This window comes from Pongo pygmaeus, chromosome X (genome assembly GCF_028885625.2).
Source record: "Pongo pygmaeus isolate AG05252 chromosome X, NHGRI_mPonPyg2-v2.0_pri, whole genome shotgun sequence".
Classification (NCBI taxonomy): Eukaryota; Metazoa; Chordata; class Mammalia; order Primates; family Hominidae; genus Pongo; species Pongo pygmaeus.
The window spans coordinates 39,395,674-39,417,548 of NC_072396.2; the positions used below are offsets into that span (position 1 = coordinate 39,395,674).

The 21,875-nt window shown below is 41.8% G+C and overlaps 1 protein-coding gene across 1 annotated transcript; it reads left to right on the forward strand.

Annotated features, from left to right (window-relative positions):
- Nucleotides 1-12,716: 12,716 nt before the first annotated feature.
- On the forward strand, nucleotides 12,717-15,372 carry MID1IP1 (MID1 interacting protein 1). The gene is made up of 2 exons (XM_054472523.2): nucleotides 12,717-13,337; nucleotides 13,609-15,372. Exon 2 carries the CDS (start codon nucleotides 13,873-13,875, stop codon nucleotides 14,422-14,424), a length of 552 nt encoding a protein of 183 aa, XP_054328498.1. The 5' UTR covers nucleotides 12,717-13,337; nucleotides 13,609-13,872; the 3' UTR covers nucleotides 14,425-15,372.
- Nucleotides 15,373-21,875: the final 6,503 nt, after the last annotated feature.

Genomic DNA, 21,875 nt, shown 5'->3' on the forward strand with positions numbered 1-21,875 from the left:
GTCCATCTTCTCTCTGCTCACATTCCAATTTCTCTCTAGTTCCTCCTGTTACCAGGACTTAACCAGGGGCTGGCTGGCAAAGGAGTCTGGAAAATGTAGTTTGCAAAATTCCAGCTCCAACATTTTTTTACTCTTGGGAAGTTTAAGTTTTAATGTATTGGCAGATTCTATTATCTACATGTATGTGTGTGAATGTATATATATTTAGGATTTTTACATCAATATTCATTACTGTAAGGGGGCTATAGTGGTGTTTTAAGCATCTCTGTGAGGTTTATGTATCAGTGTCATATTGGTTTGAGAAACAGAATCCACCAATACATGGAAAAAATAATATTCAACAACCAAACAATGTTTAATCTAGAAATTTAAGAATGGTTTAATATTAGGTAGTCTATTAATAAAATTGGCCACACAAACTGGTCAAAAGGGAAAAACTGTAAAATCGTCTCAATAGCAGCTATCAAGTCATTTGACTAAAATCATTCCTGATTTTCAAACCTGTTATTATGTTATAGAACATATCTGCTTATCAGCATCAAATTACACTTAATGCAGAAACACATCATTCATTCCTCCTACCGAAATTTACTAAGTGTCTAGTGTATCAGGCCTTATACTATTAATAGATGTTGGGTATATAGCAATTAATAAAACAGACAAGGTGCTTATCTTCGTATATTCTAGTTGGGGAAAGACAATAAACAAATAGGCAAATTAATAATCACTGACTATGCTAAATTCTATGCAGGCTATCAACAGGGTAACGGAGTATGGAGTCACGCCGATGGAGATTCGTCTTAGATAGTATGATTAGGGAAGACCCCTCTGAATTGAGACCTAAAGGACAAGAATGAGTTGCCCACAAACAAAACAAGAAGAGGATACCAGACAAAGGCAAGGGGGTTGAAGGTGACAGTTTTGAGATGGGTTTGGACTTGATGACTAACTGGATATGAAAAATGGAGACAGAAGTGTCAAGGATGGCTTCCAAGTTTCTGGCATGAGGAACTGGCTGGATAGTGGTGCTATTTCATGAGAAAAGCAGCAATGAAGGAGAGTAGGTTTGTCAGGGTGAAAGTATTGTTTTGGATGTGTTGAGTCTGAATGTTTGAGAGGCATCAATGTGGAGAAGTGTGCGGTGAGGGAGGGGGTTGGGGTGGGTGGTGGGTGGAGAAACAGAATAGATAGACCAGAGGCTAAGAAGAAGGATTTTGGCTAGAGACACATATTTTGAGTCAACCATATATGGACAGTATCTGATACCATGGATGGATGATATTGCCCAGAGCAAAAGTAAAAACTGAGAAGAGGACAGGGTCTAAGAGTTTTTAGAATCCTTAGGACCTCCAACATTTAAAGATTGGGTAGAAAAGGATAAATTAACAATGGAGACTGAGAAAGAGAAAAAGGAGGAAAACTAGAAGGGCATAGGGACATGGACGCTAAGGAAATGGCACATTTCAATAGAGATAAGGTTAATAGTGTCAAATGCTGGCAATGTCAAGTATGATGAGAATCGAAAGGTGGATTTGCAACATGGACAGTGGTTAGTAACATCAGCAGGAGCAATTTCTATGCAGCAATGGCACTGGAAGCCAGAATGGGGTGGGTTAAAGAATGAACAGAAGGTGGACAGAGATTGTGGACAACGCTGGGAGAAGGCAGGCTATGAAGGGGAAGAGGGAGATGATGAAGCTGGCAAGGAAACCAGGGATATTTATTGTTGGTGGTGGATTTTTTATAATAAAAACCCTTTTTGGTCCATTGAATGCTATGGAAACTAGAATTTAGGGTAGCACCTTAAAAATACTATGATTCAGATGCTATATCTGAACGCCTAGGCAGTGTCTATACTTGATGTCTAATAAATATCTCAAAATTAACATGCTTAAAAGTGAATTCTGGATCTTCTCACACAAACATGCTATGCTATCTGTCTTTCCCAGCTCAGTGTTAACTATTTTTTGGTTGCTTGGGTAAAAAACTTACTTCATTGAATCCCTTTTTTTCACATCTAAATAAAATGCCAGAAAATTGTACTGGCCCAACTTTTGAAATATGCAGGGAACACAACCACTTCTCACTGATGCTACCTTTGGCTAAGCCACTTCCATCTCTCCTGGATTATTGCAGTGGCCTCCAAGCTACTCATCGATCTCCTATCCTTACTCCTCTAAAGTCCATTCTCAACTCGGATAATAACACAGGTCCCCTTTTAAAATGTAAAGGAAATCATATCATGCTTTTGCTTGAAATATTTCAATGGTGCCATCTCCCCCAGTAAAACCCCAAGTCTTTGAATAGCTTACAAGTTCCTATGTGATCTGACCTCATCACCTAACACTCTCCCCCTCACTCTGTTCTGGCCCCAGAGCATGCCTCTGCCTCAGGAGCTTTGCAGTGGCTATTCCCGCTGCCTGGCCTGCTCTTTCCCCAGATAATCTGCATGGCTCATGTTCTTGCCTCCAATTTATAAATTCTTTCCAAATGACTTGTTCTTCAAATGCCACTTTTATCAGCCTATATAGTCTGAGAGATTTAGGCTACAAGTGTTACAAATGTTGAGATTATGTATAATTAGAAATTTGTGGATTATTTAAGAATGTGTGCTGCCATATAAAGTTTCCAAGAGGCTACAGTGAGGGCTTCATAAAGAAAGGGAAAGGAAGAAAGGAAGAAAGAAAGACAAAGGAAGCAAGGCAGGCAAGCAGGAAGGAAGGAAGGGAGGGAGAGAGGAAGAAAGAGAAAGAAAGAAAAGAAGGAAGGAAGGAAAGAAGGAAGGAAGGAAGGAAGGGAGGGAGGGAGGGAGGGAGGAAGGAAGGCAAGACAGACAAAGGAAGGAAAGCAGGCTGTACCTCATGTATCCCCAAGTGGAAAAGTGAAAGTAGAAAAGATTCAAGGTCCCAATCATGGTTCCACACTACAAAAGATAGATGAGCTGCAAAAATATATAGATATTTATTTTCAATCACGGTTCTCATAAACAGCATCATGATGCATATTAATACAATATACATTAAAAATGTATCCCAGCCAGCCAACATATTAATATTTACTGCTTACCATGCACCTGATATTCTACAAGAAGCACACCTCATCTTTAATTTTTCCATAAACTCTGCAAGGTGAAGACACTGAGGCTTACAGAGTACATGTCTTCTCTGAGCTCACAAGTTAGGAAGTGGCAGAGAGGTAATTTACATGGGGGTGGAGGGTATGGGGGATGGGTCTGACTCCAGACATTTTGCTTTTCTAATTACACTACATGGGCTGCCACCCCATCCTCTCAAATAAATAGAATGTCTGTTAGAGATGATTTACTTCTACCTAATTTTGATATTTTAACACAAATCTACTCAGATGTTTTATGGCCTTTATATGAATGCAGTCATAATTCTAGAATTAGCCAGTTACTTTGGTGGGTTCGTTTATTAATTTTTTTGTTAATTTATTATATTGCCTTAGACAGTATCTTGTAGGTGAACTTGACCTCCTTGTACATCTTGCTTTTTTGAGTAGATTACAGAGGATTCCAAAATAATTAGGGGCTTGGGAGTGCATTATCTTCCCATTCCTCCCATTTCAACTTTTGGCCTTTTTGATGGGGAAAGAGAGGGGAGAAGCAAGGAAAACTGTTTCAGGAAGGTAGGTTGAAGGTCATTCTAGAAGGAAGGCAAATAAATACATTGTGCTTGAATAAATAAAAAATAGAATTTTGAATGAACGTGACATTAGATAGTAAAAACCCAAGCCCTCTATTTTTCTGTCATGGAGAAATTACACAAATGGTACACAGAAGTGTGAAGCACTTGAACCAATTGTCTGAACACATTAAAATTATGGTCCCTACAGTAGGTAAAAAACAACATTTATAAAAGCAGCTGAACTGACCATTTTTAATGGCATCCAATTTGCTTCAACCTGGATATAACAGGCAAGAACAACATTTATAAAAGCAGCTGAACTGACCATTTTTAATGGCATCTAATTTGCTTCAACCTGGATATAACAAAGCTGAATGTGCTGTCTGAAACTAATTTAATTTTTTAATTTAATATTTCATAAACTCCCAAGAATCATCAATTTGGAATATTCTGTATTCTTCCTCCAATGATTTAGATAATCTCCTTCTAGTTGGGGAGACTAAATGAGAGTGATGTGTTTTAATACCTGGCTATGCTGCTCTTTTTCTCTTTTATTTATCAGACTTTCTTTTTCTGCTTCATATGATCTGCAGGAATAGACTTTTTGTTAAGTAAATCATGGTTGTTCTTTCTAAAACCCAAGATCTAATTACTATGTGAATCACCTCAGCATTCGTATTTACATTTACTAATAGTTTAGATCAAGATTGGAAAGATATTTGAGTCTCTTCTATAGAAACTAATGAGGTCATTTTGATAGACACCATGTAGCCTCAAATAAACACTTATGACAAATATTACTGACTGAACCCTATGCCACAAACAAGCACCTTATACTTCCGGCCAAGGTAATCATCCACTTTGCGCAAAATAAAATTATACAAGACACCCTCTGCCTTAGAGATGGAAAATATATGTTTCCTTGTTTAATATATTTTCTAGAAAGAAAGTGATAGTTATAATAAAGTTCAAGGTGTCTATTAATGGCATACCCATAAATTTATTTCCAAATTTCTATTAATTGTGAAACCATTTAGGAAACAAGGAAATTAATCATGTGCTGTAGTTGAATTTTGGACTGCCCGGGATTAATGCTGATCTAAAGTCCAATCTTTGCAGGCCAAATTGTTAAAGCTAATCTTTGTACAGTAGTGTGGTTAAAAGAATATACACTATAGATAAGCAAGTATACCTCTGACAAGACTTAGAGTATAGATGAGGGCACAGGGAGACTCCTACAACTCCACTAACATGATTTTTTCTACCTTTAGTAAAGAGCTACTACAGATTTCATAGAAAGTAGAGTAGATATTTTCAATAATCAGCTATAGACCATAACAGCAAAGGTGAATAGCCATCTATATATGTGCTATGCAAATATACTTTTAGAAACAGTATTTAGGGGGGTTACAGAAAACCATTGTTTTAATAGAATTTCCTCTCCAAGACTAAAGCTTGGAAGCTCCCAACACTGGATTTCTTAAACTGCAGTTGACAGGAGCAGAGAGCGAAAACAATGGTTTCTGCCCCAAGGGTCCAAAATTTGGGGAACTTACTACTTTCCTATTCCTATTTTAGTTGGGTTCACAAATGTTTTTATGCAAAAATTACTGAGAGCATTTAATTCCAAACCAGGTCACTGCCTCAGACTGTTGACTCTCTCACCCCATCTCTTCACACCCCCTAGAATTTTATGTGAATGGAATTTCAAGAAATTTATTTAAGTATAAGATATATGCAAAAAAGTTCAAACTTAAGTGTCAGCTCAACAATTTTTCACAAGATGAGCACACCTGTGTAACTAGAGCCTTGCACCCAGATGAAGAAAAAGAACATTATCATACCTACTACTTTAAATGAAATGTTAAAATTAATTTTACTTGAAATTACCCTGAAAGAAATACTGAACTTTAGAAAACAGACTCTTTGCTATGGAATGTATTAGTTCCTAAAAGATCTCTTTAAATTGAGAAAAAATATTTTGTAAAGTTTTAAGATGTTTGTGTCTTTAGTTTTTAAATGGCACAATTTGGTCTTAGGCATCATTGATTGACCTGCTGCAATGAAAGTTGGTTAGCTCTGCTATTTTTCATTCCCCCATCTTCCAATTTTGTTGCTTGCATTATTTTTTCATCCTCAGGGTTTAAAATATTTACATTATATTCTGCAACCAGTATCCACGCTGTTTTACCTTACTTCTGCATTTAAATTGATTCAAACTCACTATGAATCTCTTCATCAGGGTTTCTCCATTCCTGGATTACTCATTTCAATTAATTTTTTGTTGTTGTTGGCAGGCTTCTACCAGTAAGTTTCTCAAGAAAAACCCTGAGTTCATGTTTGAGAATGTCTGCTTATTGTTTTTCACTTGAGTAATATAATACTTTTGAATCATACATTCTTTTCTTCCAGCTCCATTGTCTCCTGTAGTGGAATGTTTTTGTAAAGCTGGTTGGATTCTCTCCTCCCCTGCGACCACCATCTTTTTGGTGACTTCTTTTCCTGCTTGGACACTTGAAGGCTTTTTTTCTTCTTCTTTGAAGTTGAAAAATACAACTAGCTTGTTTTTCAACTGTTCTGCATAATTTTATCTGGTATATAGTGTGCTTATTAAATCTGCAGATGAATGCATCTTGTCAAGGAAAATTTTCTATATTACAACTGAATTTCTTCTATTTCACTTGTTGAGGTCTCTTTGGAAACATCAGTTAAGCTTATAGTGTGTGTGTATGTGTGTGTGTGTGTGTGTGTGTGTGTGTGTGTGTGTGTGTGTGTGTGTGTGTGTGTGTGTGTGTGTGTGTGTGTGTGTGTGTGTTTTGAGACGGGGTCTCACTCTGTTGCCCAGGCTGGAGTGCAGTGGCATGATCTTGGCTCACTGCAACTTCCGCCTCCTGGGTTCAAGTGATTCTCCTGCCTTGCCTCCCAAGTAGCTGGGATTACAGGCATGCACAGCCATGCCCAGCTAAATTTTTTTGTATTTTTAGTAGAGATGGGGTTTCACTATGTTGGCCAGGCTGGTCTCAAACTCCTGACCTCAAGTGATCTACCCACCTCAGCCTCCCAAAGTGCTGGGAATACAGGCGTGAGCCACTGTGCCTGGCCTATATTATGTTGTCTTTGTCTTCTCTATCCAACATTTCCTCTCTATTTTCTTTCACTCTTTTGTGTCTTTTCATTGGGATTACCTGAACCTTTTGCCCTATGCCAGTAATTGAACTTTCTGGCATGCCTGTTTTGTTCCTTGTTTGGAATTACATTTATTGACTCTCTAGTGATGTGTTTGGTTCAAATTTTGTTTCTTTTGCTCTGCAATATCCTTTTTCAAATCTTCCTAATTGTTTATTATTTTTCTATTCTTATCAAGGTCTTCTATAGCTGGAAGGACTTGTAGGTTGTATTTGCTTCTAGACTTACATCTTTTGTGTACTAACTCTGTCCAGACTGTCTAATATGATGTAGGTGAATTCGCCTTGACTTCATTGTACCTTGTCTAGGTCTAGTTTTTTTTATTATTAAGGTTGGAGGAGTAAATTATGGAAGACTTGGGCGTGTAACTATTGAACCTGTCCATTGGACAATGTATTTATGACACTGTAGCTTCAACAAAATGAAGCTACAACCCATATGTATATGTATATATATGGATTTGTAATTAGGACTTGAACATATGAAATATTGATAATTATGTGTTTTCTCCCTATGTTAACTTGGTGTTATAATTTGTAAACTTTGAATCTAATTTCAGAATTTAAACTAACCAAGCTGACACACTTTAACAGGATAGAGTGAAGAAAGAACATTCTCATTGTTCCTTCTATGCTGATGGTACAAGAAAGTCCTGGAATCCTAAGGATCTAGGAAAAATCAACTTGAGAAGTTTCTATGTGGTAAGAAAAACTATGATGTGTCTTGCCCTTTTCTCATCTACCATACTGAAATTGAATGTACAGTTCTGTATACGGTTCAGAGTTCTTAAAGATGTAGAAATGATGAGAACATAACAAAAGGTATTCTTTAGTATTCTCAACTTTCCCTGTGCTCTACTTCTTCCAAATGCAAGGCTAAAGATGCTTTAAAAAATGAGATTGTGACAAAATGCTAACTACGACATATTCAGACATTCCAAAACCTGAAAGTGGTTCTGAAGCCAGCAGATTCACCACTTACTGTTCTTATGTTATGGCATTTTTCTGTCTACCTTCTCTCAACTAAATCTTCATGATGGTTTTTCCTGTAAGGACAATTACAATGAGATACACTCCCTTCCCCATCTTAACTCAGAATATTATGATGCTATTTCTGCATTTTTGTATCATGTGATGGTGGTTTCTTTGTAGTATATGACAAAAATGCCCTTCTTCTTGACTCCACAGGAAGAAAACTGGCTATTAGCTTGGGACTTCAGCAAGGCACTTAGCAAGGTCTCTCATAATATCCTGTGGTCAAGAAGAAAAATATAGGCTGGATGACTGTACAATTAACATGATTCATAGCCGGCTAGAACAACATATGCCAAAAGGTGCCAATTAATGGACTGATATCAAACTGAAGGAGCTCTCCAGATGTTCTACAGCAATTTGCCTCTTGCCCAGTGGTGCCTGGTACCTATTATCAATAACTTGGATAAATATATAGAATAGTTATCAAATATATGGGTAAGATCCAAGTGCATTACAGCACAGAATCAGGACCCAAAATAATAAAACAGGCTGAACTAATGGGCCAAATCTAATGAGATAAAGTTTCAGTAGGATAATATAAAGTTCTGTACTTTGGTCCAAAAAATCCCCACTACTCAAGTATAGGGTACACAAAATTTTGTTATATAGATGGCAGCATATAGATGTAGCTGTTAAAATAAGTCCATTAAATGTTAGGCAGCATTATAGGCAGTAGCTATCTATTGAGTAGTAGAAAGAACATTGGATTTGGCATTAGAAAACTGGGTCAAATCCCAGTTCTGACAGTTTGGTCCTTAAACTCTTTGATCCTTGCTTTCTTCTCAGGGTGGTTGTGAAGTTAAAATGAGTTAACATGTCTTTTGAGTTAACGAGTCTAATTTCCAAGCACTTGTGCTCAATAAATATGACCTAGAAAAATTACCATTCACAATAATATAAGTGGCTGTGCCACTCCATTTTGTCCTAGAAAAGATGGTACTTGGAATGAGAGGCGCCACACTCAAAAGCAAACCAGAGCTACCTCTAAAGATAGTGACTAGGATGGATGAGCGACTCAAAAAAGAACATGAAGAATGGCTACAGGAACTGGGCATAACTGACTTGAAGAATAGTAGACTTAAGGAGACCATATCTACCTTGAAACATCTGATGGTGTGCTTCATGGCCTTCTGAAGAGCTCCAAAAGATAGAATAACACTGGTGAACGGAAAATACAAGAATGTGGGCAAGGGCGACCACTTGGTGGGGATGTTGTGAGCGATTTCAGCACAAGTGGATGGTTGGACTACATGACCTTTAACACGAGAGTCTGACTGTCATATTTCTAGGACATTTTTCATGAAATGGATCCTTCTAAGTCTGTCTCAAAATAATCCAGGATCTCTGCTATCTTGGGTTGGGCTGGCTTCTTGCCTTAAAATATCATCTTTCTTCCAGTTCTAGGCCAGATCTCTTCTTTATCCAGTCTGACTTTCTTGCACCAGTTTACTCTTGCTGACTACTTTGTTTAGGAATTTCTGGTCACTTTTAAAATGTCATTCCCCCCCCCCCCACCCAAACTATCCAAGGGACACAGTACAAGGGATAATTTATGGACATTTTTGGGGAGATGAGCCAGCAAAGCATGCTTTCCAGGTTGCTTAATTAAAAGAGTGGGAATTAAGAACCAGAATTTAAGAATTCTGGCGGGGCGCTGGTGGTTTACGCCTGTAATCCCAGCACTTTGGGAGGCCGAGGCGGGCGGATCAAAAGGTCAAGAGATCGAGACTATCCTGGCCAACGTGGTGAAACCCCGTCTCTACTAAAAATATAAAAATTAGCTGGGCGTGGTGGTGCGCGCCTGTAGTCCAAGCTACTTGAGAGGCTGAGGCAGGAGAATCACTTGAACCCGGGAGGCGGAGGTTGAAGTGAGCCGAGATTGCGCCACTGCACTCCAGCCTGGCGACAGTGCGAGACTCCGTCTTAAAAAAAAAAAAAAAACAGAGATCCAGAATTCCAGAATTGGAACTGTGAACCAAGAAGTGGGGGTGGGTACCTCAGACAAGGCTTTTACCGGAAATTTAACATATAGGATAGAAAGCAGAGACCAAAGGCCTCTTGCTTTGAGGCTGTTGGCGTGCTACAAGGACTCAAAAGTTATTTGTTCAACGGATGACTTCTGTTTTCTGGAGGCAAACTGAATCCCGGGCAGGTGGCTCAGCACCTCCAGCCTGTTCCAGATCGGGACAGGGAAGGTGCCTGGGGCAATCAGTGAGGTTTCTAGCCTTCCTTAGGCCTGGGCCAGCCCGCTCCCCTCCCATGTGACCCCAGGCAACCATTTTAATTTTTTTACAGCCAAGCGTAGTGGGGAACTGGCTGCGCGCCGGTTGCCAGGGACGCGGCAGCCAGCTTGGCGGGGCTGGGGTGAAAGAGGACGCTGCGTGGGGGAGGGCTCCTCGGCTTCTGACTGGCGGGAGCATCAGGACTCATTTGCATAATATTTTCTGACGGCTTCTGATTGGCTGAAGCCAGAGGGGAGGTGGTGGGGTGATTCCAAGGGCCCAGAGCTCTGGCCCGCGGACCTTTTCCTTCTGGAGTTACCCTGGCGGGTGTGAGTCGTTGCGGGGTCTGGGGGAGCTGGGAGGCCCGGTTTGGGAAGTTTTGCAGGCAGGTGCATGAGCCATCTTTCTCTGAAAGTGTAAGAAATGTGCAAGAATAGTGGCCAGAGTCAAGAAACTGGGGGATGAAGGGTTATCTCGAGACTAGACGGAAGGAAACGTATCAGGGGAGGGGTGGAGGCTAGAAGGAAGGAGTTAGGTAGGGGCCCTCTCCCAAGCTGGCATTTTTGCTGGGTGGAATCCTTTTGCTAGATCCCTTGGATTTCCGTTTTCCGTGTGTTATCACACTGTTGGAACTGGGAAGAAGAGAAAAAGAGGCAAGATTTTGGCATTTAGTAACTTAAGTCTGAATACCGAGTTTTCATCCGGGTGCATACGTACTTAAAATACCAAATGGGTCCAGGAAGGGGGACAAAGCACGCTTTAATTTATGAGAAGATCAGCTACTAGAAACTGTATATCTGTTTTTCACGAGTTTTCTTCTTGCAGTGCTCTTTCAATCTCATTGGACATATTTTATATTATTTTCCTGCTAAAGCACTGGGGGTTGGGTGGAAGGATCTGTGGCTCATCATAGCCAATTTCCACACTTTTAAGGTTTCTGACTCTTCACATAAACACCTCTCACTATGATGAGGTCTTGTATCAAGTACAATTAATCTTTGTACTTTACAATTTACATAGTGATTTTTATTTACATTATCTTATTTAAACTTAATCAAAGTCCTTGGCACGGCCCATGGAACAAGCTCCATTTTTTTGATAAAGAAACTGAGGCTAGAAAAGTTTCTATGTGTGCAGAGAGGGAAGGTGAAATTATTTTAATGCTTCAAAGTTATATAATGCTTCCTCCCTCCCTGTATTTTTCTTTCCATTGATCTTTCTTCAAAACCCTGATAGGTCTATCCCAGTTTTGCAAGTAAGAAAACATGGGCTGTGATCTAGAGCTAATAAGTTTTGGGGTAGTGGGTCCTCAGACTTAGGTCTGTCTCCAAGGGTCACTGACTTTGTTTTGTTTTGTTTTGTTTTTTGTCAACAGATTAGTCCTTGTGGCACCAAGTCAGAATTTCATTCAAAAGACAATTAGGAAGATAGTTTTCTATGGAAAATATTTAAGTGTAGGTCTTAATGTGAAAGAAAGAGGGAGAGAAAGAAACCCCTTTATTATGTTCTCCCTTCCTTAGGTATTTTTTGTCCTGTGGGAAAAAACTGTACTAGGGACAGAGACCTCTGTTAAGTTTTAGAGAAAAAAGATCTTTTTTTTTTTTTAGACAGTCTTGCTCTGTCGCCCAGGCTGGAGTGCAGTGGCACGATCTTGGCTCACTGCAACTCCACCTCCTGGGTTCAAGCAATTCTCCTGCCTCATCCTCCCGGGTAGCTGGGATTACAGGCGCTCGCCACCACGCCCGGCTAATTTTTGTATTTTTAGTAGAGACCGGGTTTCACCATGTTGGCCAGGCTAGTCTGGAACCCCTGACTTCGTGATCCACCCGCCTCGGCCTCCCAAAGTGCTGGGATTACAGGCGTGAGCCACCGTTCCAGGCCGAGAAAAGGGATTTAAAATGAGAAGCTTGAATCTTATTGAACGTAATTGTAGGACTGTCAGAGAGGACTGGTGGATGAGGAATATGGCAAGGGACATGAGATGGGAAAAATTAAATAGGCTGTGGTTTGGAAGTCTCAAAGTGAAATTCAAGGTGCAAGGCTCTTAAAAGTTAAATCCAGCGATTCGGTACATAGCTTAGGCCCTATTAAATGACCCAGTGCTTTAAGAACTATCTTTTGAAAGGAACACTTCACACAAGCACCCTCAAAAATAATTAGACACCTCCCTATTTCTCTGTTAAATGGTGAAAGACACCCAAGACTAGACCTAACTACTGTCACCCTCTCTTGGCCTCTTGGCAGCCAAAAGGCCACATGGCCCAGGCTCTCCAGCATCAGTGTGTAGCCGACTTGGACAAAAATTGACTTCTCCCCATTGCCACTTGCAGATCTCTTGAAAGAATCAGCAGATCTGATAGTGTGCCCCTCTTCATCCCCGGCAACCACTGTTAAAGGAAAGATTGGGAAAGATCCCGCCCCCCGGGAGGGAGGCAAAAGCCTCTGACGCTCCCCTCCCCCCACAGCTGACCAAGGCCAGGGCCACTGCGGGAGCACCGCGCGTCCACGTGCACCCAGCATGCCCGGTCACCCTTCTTACGTAAGAGTCCCAGGATGGAGTTGTACCTGCTGCCGGCCCCTCTTCCCCGACGGCTAAAAATAAAACCGGGTTCTTGTTTCCCGTCCGCGGCCACTCCAGATTCGGGGTTGAGGGGCTCACTCTGCAACCAAGGCACGTGCATTCCGGTCATCCCACGCGGGGAGCGCGCGCAAGGCCCGCCCAGCCTCCACAGGCCAGCCCCACCCTCCAGTCGGTCGGGACGCCGAAGCCTTTTTGACCCTCGCTGTGCCCGGCCCTCCTCAACTGGCCTGCCCAGGGCTTGGTGCTGGCGGGGTCCAGCTGCTCTAATCCCTCCTCTGCTCTGCCCTGCCCTGCCCTGCCCTGGCCTGCCCCGGCGCCCTCCCTCAGCCCGGGTATCAGGCGAGAGGCGGAGCTGGCCCGGCGCGCCCCGCCCCCGCTGTAGAAAGGGCCGGGCGAGTGTTACTCGCGGTCATCCCGGCCCGGGCCTTTTATCTCGGTGCTGCCGGGGGAGGCGGGAGGAGGAGACACCAGGGGTGGCCCTGAGCGCCGGCGACACCTTTCCTGGACTATAAATTGAGCACCTGGGATGGGTAGGGGGCCAACGCAGTCACCGCCGCCCGCAGTCACAGTCCAGCCACTGACCGCAGCAGCGCCCTTGCGTAGCAGCCGCTTGCAGCTAGAACACTGAATTGCCAACGAGCAGGAGAGTCTCAAGGCGCAAGAGGAGGTGGGTGCCCCCGCCCCATCGCTGCCCCAGCCAGCTTGGTTGCTTGAACTCAGGCTTTTCGGAGGGAGAAGTTGTGGTGGTGGTGGGGGGACACCCTTCTCCCCGCGGCCGTAGGTGGGCGAGGAGGTGGGACTGCCCAGCCGCGGGAGCCACCCAGGCGCCGTCCCGGACGAGCTGTAGCCAGAGAAGGGGGTGCGCGCGGGCAAGGGCCCCAGGCCCCCTAGCCGGGTGAATAATCTAATCTGTTCTTTCGTCCGCGTGTATCAAACAGGCCAGGGCTCGACCCACAGAGCACCCTCAGCCATCGCGAGTTTCCGGGCGCCAAAGCCAGGAGAAGCCGCCCATCCCGCAGGGCCGGTCCGCCAGCGAGACGAGAGTTGGCGAGGGCGGAGGAGTGCCGGGAATCCCGCCACACCGGCTATAGCCAGGCCCCCAGCGCGGGCCTTGGAGAACGCGTGAAGGCGGGCATCCCCTTGACCCGGCCGACCATCCCCGTGCCCCTGCGTCCCTGCGCTCCAACGTCCGCGCGGCCACCATGATGCAAATCTGCGACACCTACAACCAGAAGCACTCGCTCTTTAACGCCATGAATCGCTTCATCGGCGCCGTGAACAACATGGACCAGACGGTGATGGTGCCCAGCTTGCTGCGCGACGTGCCCCTGGCTGACCCCGGATTAGACAACGATGTTGGCGTGGAGGTAGGCGGCAGTGGCGGCTGCCTGGAGGAGCGCACGCCCCCAGTCCCCGACTCGGGAAGCGCCAATGGCAGCTTTTTCGCGCCCTCTCGGGACATGTACAGCCACTACGTGCTGCTCAAGTCCATCCGCAACGACATCGAGTGGGGGGTCCTGCACCAGCCGCCTCCACCGGCTGGGAGCGAGGAGAGCAGTGCCTGGAAGTCCAAGGACATCCTGGTGGACCTGGGCCACTTGGAGGGTGCGGACGCCGGCGAAGAAGACCTGGAGCAGCAGTTCCACTACCACCTGCGCGGGCTGCACACTGTGCTCTCGAAACTCACGCGCAAAGCCAACATTCTCACTAACAGATACAAGCAGGAGATCGGCTTCGGCAATTGGGGCCACTGAGGCGTGGCGCCCGCGGCCGCCCAGCACCTTCTTCGACCCATCTCACTCTCTCTCATTCCTCAAAGCTTTTTTTTTTTTCCTGGCTGGGGGGCGGGAAGGGCAGACTGCAAATTGGGGGGCTGCGTACGTGCAGGAGGTGCGGTGGGGCTGCGTGGAGGAGGGGGCCTCGTGTGAGAGAGGAGAAAATGGTGGCCGGAGATGGGAGGGCCCAAGGAACCTCCTGGGAGGGGGCCTGCATTCTATGTTGATGGGAATGGGACTGGGCTGACGCCCTGCATTCAGCCTGTGCCTTTCCTGGGGTTTCTTTTCTGTTCTTTTCGGAGGAGAAGGGCCCGAGAAGGGGCCATACCAGGGCGCGGCGCTGGGTTGCCACACTTGGGAAAGCAGCCCGGAGCTGGGTGCTGGGGAAGGCGGGGCGCGTAGCCTCCCGCCGCCCTGCGGTTGGGCCGGTGGAGGCCCAGGCGTTGCTAGGATTGCATCAGTTTTCCTGTTTGCACTATTTCTTTTTGTAACATTGGCCCTGTGTGAAGTATTTCGAATCTCCTCCTTGCTCTGAAACTTCAGCGATTCCATTGTGATAAGCGCACAAACAGCACTGTCTGTCGGTAATCGGTACTACTTTATTAATGATTTTCTGTTACACTGTATAGTAGTCCTGTGGCACCCCCACCCCATCCCTTTCGTGCCACTCCCGTCCCCACCCCCACCCCAGTGTGTATAAGCTGGCATTTCGCCACCTTGTACGAAGCTTGCCACTCAGTGAAAATAATAACATTATTATGAGAAAGTGGACTTAACCGAAATGGAACCAACTGACATTCTATCGTGTTGTACATAGAATGATGAAGGGTTCCACTGTTGTTGTATGTCTTAAATTTATTTAAAACTTTTTTTAATCCAGATGTAGACTATATTCTAAAAAATAAAAAAGCAAATGTGTCAACTAAATTGGACAAGCGTCTGGTCCTCATTAATCTGCCAGTGAATGGTTTCGTCGTTAAATAAAAATCAATTTAATTGATTTACTAGCAAAAGTAAATTTTGTGTTCTCTCTGGTATTTCATGGTGGTGGATATTCATCTGTGCAAGTATTTAGCTTGGTTTGGGAACTAGGTACTGACAAAATTTACTTCCAAACTTTATTTCTAATTCAGTACCAAGATAAGACCATGCATCTCAACAAAAAGTTCAGAAATATTTAAAATATTTGGGAAGGTACATATATTGTATCTTTCAACCAATTTGGCTAACTTATTGGAGTGCGTAATTAACATTTTGAATTTTTTAAGAAGCTCAAGCACAAGCTAAAGTGTTTTGAGGCATAAAAACGAGGCTTAAATTTCACTTGGTTACTGAGAAGTGAAAATTAGAAGGGAAGACCAGCTAATCCTAGTGCACACACCTTACAGGTTTTTATGTTTATCTGAGTAGATATTTAAATGCATTATAACATGATCGATAACTTCTTTAACTAGTTCCAAAAAGGGCTAAGCTTTGTTGAGCGGCGTCCAGTAATGCTTCCAGTTTTTCAGTGAGCCAGTCTGCAATTGTGGACAGCAGTTCTGATCAAGGCTGCTGTGGAGCCCTTGGGAATGCTTAGATGCCATTATGATGCTCTACTGGGATGGTGGGAAAGGTAAAAGAATATGCTCTGCATATTCTTTATTTCATTATTTGTTTTGGGGGATGAATGTCAGATCAACTTGTTGAAGTCATGAGGCGTTCTCTAAGCTCGTAGGGCTTGAATTTAAAATACATATAAGTTTGCGGTCTTAAAAAACAAGCAAAATGTTTTGTGGTGCTGGTGGGCAGGGGCAGCTCAAGTCTATCAGCTTTTAGCGGCAGTGAAAAAAAATGTGGAAGTGTCAAGATGGATGCTTGCCAGTTGCCAGAGAAAGTTAATCTTTAATTTATATAAAGATAAGCTAGGCAGCACCAAAAGTAAGGCATACAGCCCCTTGTCTTGTGTCCCCTTTAAAATATCAAAGTGCAAGCAAAAAATAAAGGAAATTGAAAAAAAGAAAAAAGCTGCATGGTAGAAACACAAAGACTTTCAAAGACTTTGGAGCCAGAAACTGTGCAAATCCTCTTGCTACTAATTGTGTGCATTTAACTCCATGCCTGTTGCCACATTAGTAATCAGGCATAAAAATAACTACACTGCTTCATGGAGTTGCAGTGAGAATTAAATGAGATTATATATAAAGTGTTTGAGGCTTAAAATTTTCTTTAGGCACTGCTGAAATGCTTTACAAGTTTCTCTCTTTTTTGATGTTTACAGTGATTACATTTATCTAAGCAACTTTCATACATGTTCAGTTTTAACATATTGACTATGTTCTGACAAATATGCTTAAAAAAAGCAATAACATAGAGTTAATGCAGAGTCCTAAGGATAGTCTAGTAGCCACTAAGTTTTTCTTAAGTCGTCACTTTAGATGCTGTTATTTCTAGCACAAGTAAGCAGAGTCTTTCACATGCTTACACACTGGAGTCTTTGGTTGCTACCATTATCAGCTGGCTTGCAAACCAGAAGCCAACCATTTTAGGAATGCTTTAAATGAACAACTTGCAAACCCCAGGGATGAAAAAACCCTAAGAATGCCCAATTATGAGCATTTGCAACCATCACAACTGTGGCTGAAGACTATGCCCTTCTGAAATGAGATCTTAAAGCAGTATAGTTTGAAACAAAAGGTTTTAGCAAAAAAAATGACATATGCACAATTTCTCCACCACTTTGTGTGAGTCAACCATTTAGTTAACTTTTCCACTTGAAAAAATGCAATAGAAAACCGGACACCATGTTTCACTATCTCAGTTAATATTCACAATTACAGTGGCTACAACTCGGAAACGGCATCACCAATGCTGCCCAGAGTCACTTTATATTGAAATTAAGTTCTTTACACCAATTAAATGGTTGTTTACAACCACTGACTGGTGTACACAGGAAATAAAATTTCTAGATTTGGGGAGGAAACAAATGCTGCTCCAATCATCTCCTCTGCTGCTTCTGTTCCTCAATTCATGCTTAAAAACCTTTCATGTTACTGTTGGTTTTGTCCGTTTGCTTGCCTGTGGGGGTTTGGGCCTGCTGACCTGCACATTTCTCTCTTAAACTAAATGTTTCATGTCTCCATTTCTGCCCCCACCCTACATTCTTCGTGAATATATGAGGCTTAGGACAATATGTCCATTTTAAGGAAAAGCATAATTTTAATTATATACATGAAGCAACAAGTAAATTATTTCCTTTCTCAAAGCCATGAAGGAGAACTTGACTTAAAACCAAAAAATAAATAAATAAATAAATAAAAATTAAAAAATCGCAGTTTGGGCAAGTGATAGCAAGAACTTTGGGGACATTCATTGAAAGTTGTTTTCAGAATATTATTGCAGTATATATAATACAGAAAAGTACATGTACATAGCAAAACTAAACTCTAAAGAGTTATCAATTATTTACTTTATTTTTGAAAATATTTCTTCATGTAAGAGACTTTTTATATATAAACAGTGATTCTGACCTAGGAGTAATGATGCTCGCTGTTAAAGAGCATTGGGATATTTATGAACCAATAAGATTTCTGGGCCCAGTAAGTACTATTCCACTAGTGGTAACTACTATTTTATTCCAGATTAGTTTGTGAAACAAAATTAGGACAAATTCCCAAAAGATTCACCAGTTAAAACTTCTCAAGCTATTGAAAATTTTGCTTAACCTCTGAGGTAAACAATAAGTGACTTCATATTTTCAGAAGGTCTTTCCTGAGGAATCTCAAAGTCACTTATAGATTTTACGAGTTGAATAGAGTTGAATTTTAAGAATCGAATACAATGTGTGGCATACCCCTCAGAGAGCTCTCAGAGATAGTGTTGCTCTATGACAGTGCCCATCTCCATGGCAGTTTATGACTAAAGGGAAGGCACAGATAGATGAACTGGGCAAAAAGGAACAGCTTAGCTTGCAGTTGATTATCCTCCAGATATTTACATTTGATAAGAATGTAAGAATTTTTTACATCAAAATCTTGTACCAAAGCTTCTGAGAAAGCCTGGTTTTGCCCCTAAACACAGCTTTCTGCTTTGTTCACATGGGGATTTTCATGTTTTACATTTATACAATGTTTCTTAGTGGTCTGGCCTAATTTACTCTTTCTGTGAACCTGAAAACAGTTTGTTAGAGAGCATGCCATAATTACTCTTTTGACCAATTTGAAAACTAGCCTGCTGTTGACAATTTTTTTTGTTTTTAAATGAAGGTTATTGGCATTTGCATATGCCTCATCATTTCCCCTTATTTTTAGTTACTGAGCAAAAATCATTTGAAAAATAGTGCCTCTCCTCTCTCCCTTTCTCTCTCTTTGTCTCTCTCCCTCCCCCGGTCCCTTCCTCCCTCTGTTCTGCATTGCCAGTGGTTCTCAGATGTTTGCAAATTGGACACAGTTCTGGTGGATTCAGAGCTCAAATCTCAAACAATGTACCTTTTTCCCCAAAGTTATTTATCTTTTGATGGTACATCTAGTACATTTTTACCAATCATTGCATCTTTCTTTGATTTATTTTGAAGAGTTGTGGATACAATAATGACAGAAGAAATGTTTTCTTTTAAAGTTTTGGAGATAATGTTTTGCTTCCAACTAATAAAAAAACTTGATTGCAAGTTTTTGAAAACTCTAAAGATGTAGCATATTGGATTTGTTTCTTAAAATTAATTACTAGTCTTTTTAAAGTTGAAAAGTTTATGTAGCTTCTAATCAAGGCTAAATTGCTTTAATTACTAAGATAATTTAAACTTAAAATTTTTTCTATTTTCTTTTAAGGCCAGGCATAGTCTTTTTTTTTTTTTTTAAATAACTCAAGGAAATGTAAAGATTGTTCTTGAGTCACTTCGAACACTTTCACTAGGCCTCTAGCTAGTTTACTTGGAGCTGTGTAGAACTTTCCGATAGGTGGTGGACATGATGGTAATGTATTACCAACAACTGTTTTTGTCTCTGAAAACTAGTATTATCTTTTGACTCATGCAAATCTCATGCCCAGGACTCTCCACTATACAAGACCCCAACTCTGACTGTCGTAAGGCCTTGCCACTCTCCATGGGGCAGAGAATCCTCAGAGCCAAAGGAATGTCCAGAACTGTGTCCCTACTTCTAGACCACACTCTGGGCACTTGGATACCGAGAGTTCCCTGTCCAAATGGCTCTGATCCCATTCCAGGGATTTCATAGGCATCTGTCCTTGGTGTATTCTCCAGTGGTAGATGAGCTGCTGACGTGTGCACCCCTAGGCCTGGGGCTTGGTAGGGAGCTGTGGATGGAGCTTGGACATGCAGACTGGGCTGTCCATATTTGTGCATACAAGGCCTTTTGTGGTGCAGAATTGATCTTGGGTAGGAAGATAAGGAGATGGAGCAGAGGCTGGAGATTCCTGTTTTGTTCTCTTGCCCTGTCTCCCTGAGTTTCAGGACAAACAAAGGGGTTGAAGATTGCAGAAAGGAAACAAGAGCAGCTCAAGCTTTAAGGTCTTTTTTGGTTTCAACAAATGAGGATTCCATGCTTTTTCTCCGTATTTCCCACAAACCTCAGGAGTCACCTTGCTCCACTGAAGAATCGTATTTAATTAATAAAATGTTGATTGAGGAAAATAAAACCCACATCTGTACACATAACTCTTCCCGCTGCTATTCAGTGCTTGAATAGTGGTGATTGCAGCAAAGGTAGTTATTCCGGACTCAGATACATCTTCCCTACAACCATGAGGATTTCACCTCCCCAAATAATCTTTCATCTTTTTTGTTTTTTTCTTGATTGAGTTAGCTGTTTTCTTTTTAGTGTTAAAAGTCTTGGTCAAGTTAAAGCAGAAAATGGATAGTTGTGCATCTGTCTAAAGAAATCCCCTAAAACCACGACTATCTTATCAATCCTTCCTGTTTTGGCATTCTGTACTTTAAAGAGAAACATTTTTTTGTGTGACTTCCAGTGCTTTTTGTTATATTTTATTACTTCTTTGTCTATTCTTTCAGAATGCTTTGCCTAGCAGTTTTCAAAACATATCTGCCAAGGTGCCCAATTTGAATAATCCCAAACTGGTAAGAATTTGGATTGTAGAATATCCTCATCACCTAGTTAAGAACAGGATTGCACATGAGAACTTTCTGACCTTGGGCTGTCTGGAGAACACTTTCTCCACCATGGTTACATGCACAGTAGATAATAAGACTAGGAAATCACTAGCAAAACATAGAAACGAATTCTTTATTTTACCTAGCACAATAAACAATGTTGGAGGTGGGGCATTTTCTAAAATCTATTTTACTTTTCAATATCAGTATTACTGGTGTTGATATGTGCACTTTTATCAATGAGCATTCAGTTGAAACTGGACATGATTCATTTGATGTTGTCAAAAATAGAAACTAACTTTGTGGGGTTGTTTTTTTTTTCTCCTTTTGAATACCACACTGCTGAGGTAAAGAATGTTGTAGCTTGTGGGCGAGCTCAATAGGGCCAATTAAAACCTGACTACTCTTCCACCATGTTGAAATACCTGACAGAACTTGCTGCGGCCTTGTTTCTCCCTTCTTAGATACCTAATTGAGGAGATTTCCTGTTTGGTAGTCAAGGAAAGATGAAAACGAAAGTACCACGTTGCTGCTTCTGACCAAGGTATTTAAAATTGTCCAGTTGCTCACAATGCAATATTAATTTTAACTCTGCTTTAAAAAATGAAATGTAGACATTGTGAAAGAATACATACATGTTCTATAGTAGCCAAAGTATGTGTAGAATGCAAGGAGTGTGGTTAGCGTAGTTTAGTCATTCAAAAGAAGGTGTAGTATTTTATAACATCTAATTGACATTGCAGCTTATAACTCACAGATGCTTTGAGGATATAATTTTGTTTCTGTTGTGATAAGTACTTGTTGATAATTTCTTCATAGCTTAAATGTCTTGGGGGAAGTGCCTATTTAGATGGTTAAGTCTTGTGTTGGGGTCTGGGAGGAATCTTAGGAACCAGCAGCCCTTTTCTTCTAGTGAGTTTGGGAGCAGAAAAAAATGCCTGCTCCCTGCAGCCATATTGGCTCCATGTGGAAAAAGGGAGGCACCAAGACAAGCCTAACATAGTCTTTCCAAATTTTCCAGATGTGGTTCTCCACTCCCCCATCCTGGGTCAGTGTGAGTAACAGGAGTGATGGAGAAAGGCAAAATATGTTTCAGGACATTCCTGGCCATTGGAAACCTGAAGAGTGGGGAGAAATTGTTCTCTTCTGATAGCCAGCTGTGATACCTTTTTCTCTGACTTGAAAGGCAACAAATATTAAGTAGAAGCATATGAAATTGCCATTTTTGTTGATCAACCAACATGGTCATTTTGTTGGTCAACCAAAATGGTTGAATGCTCCCTGATTTCAGCAGTTAGATACCCCTCTTGTGGGTGTGCTATAG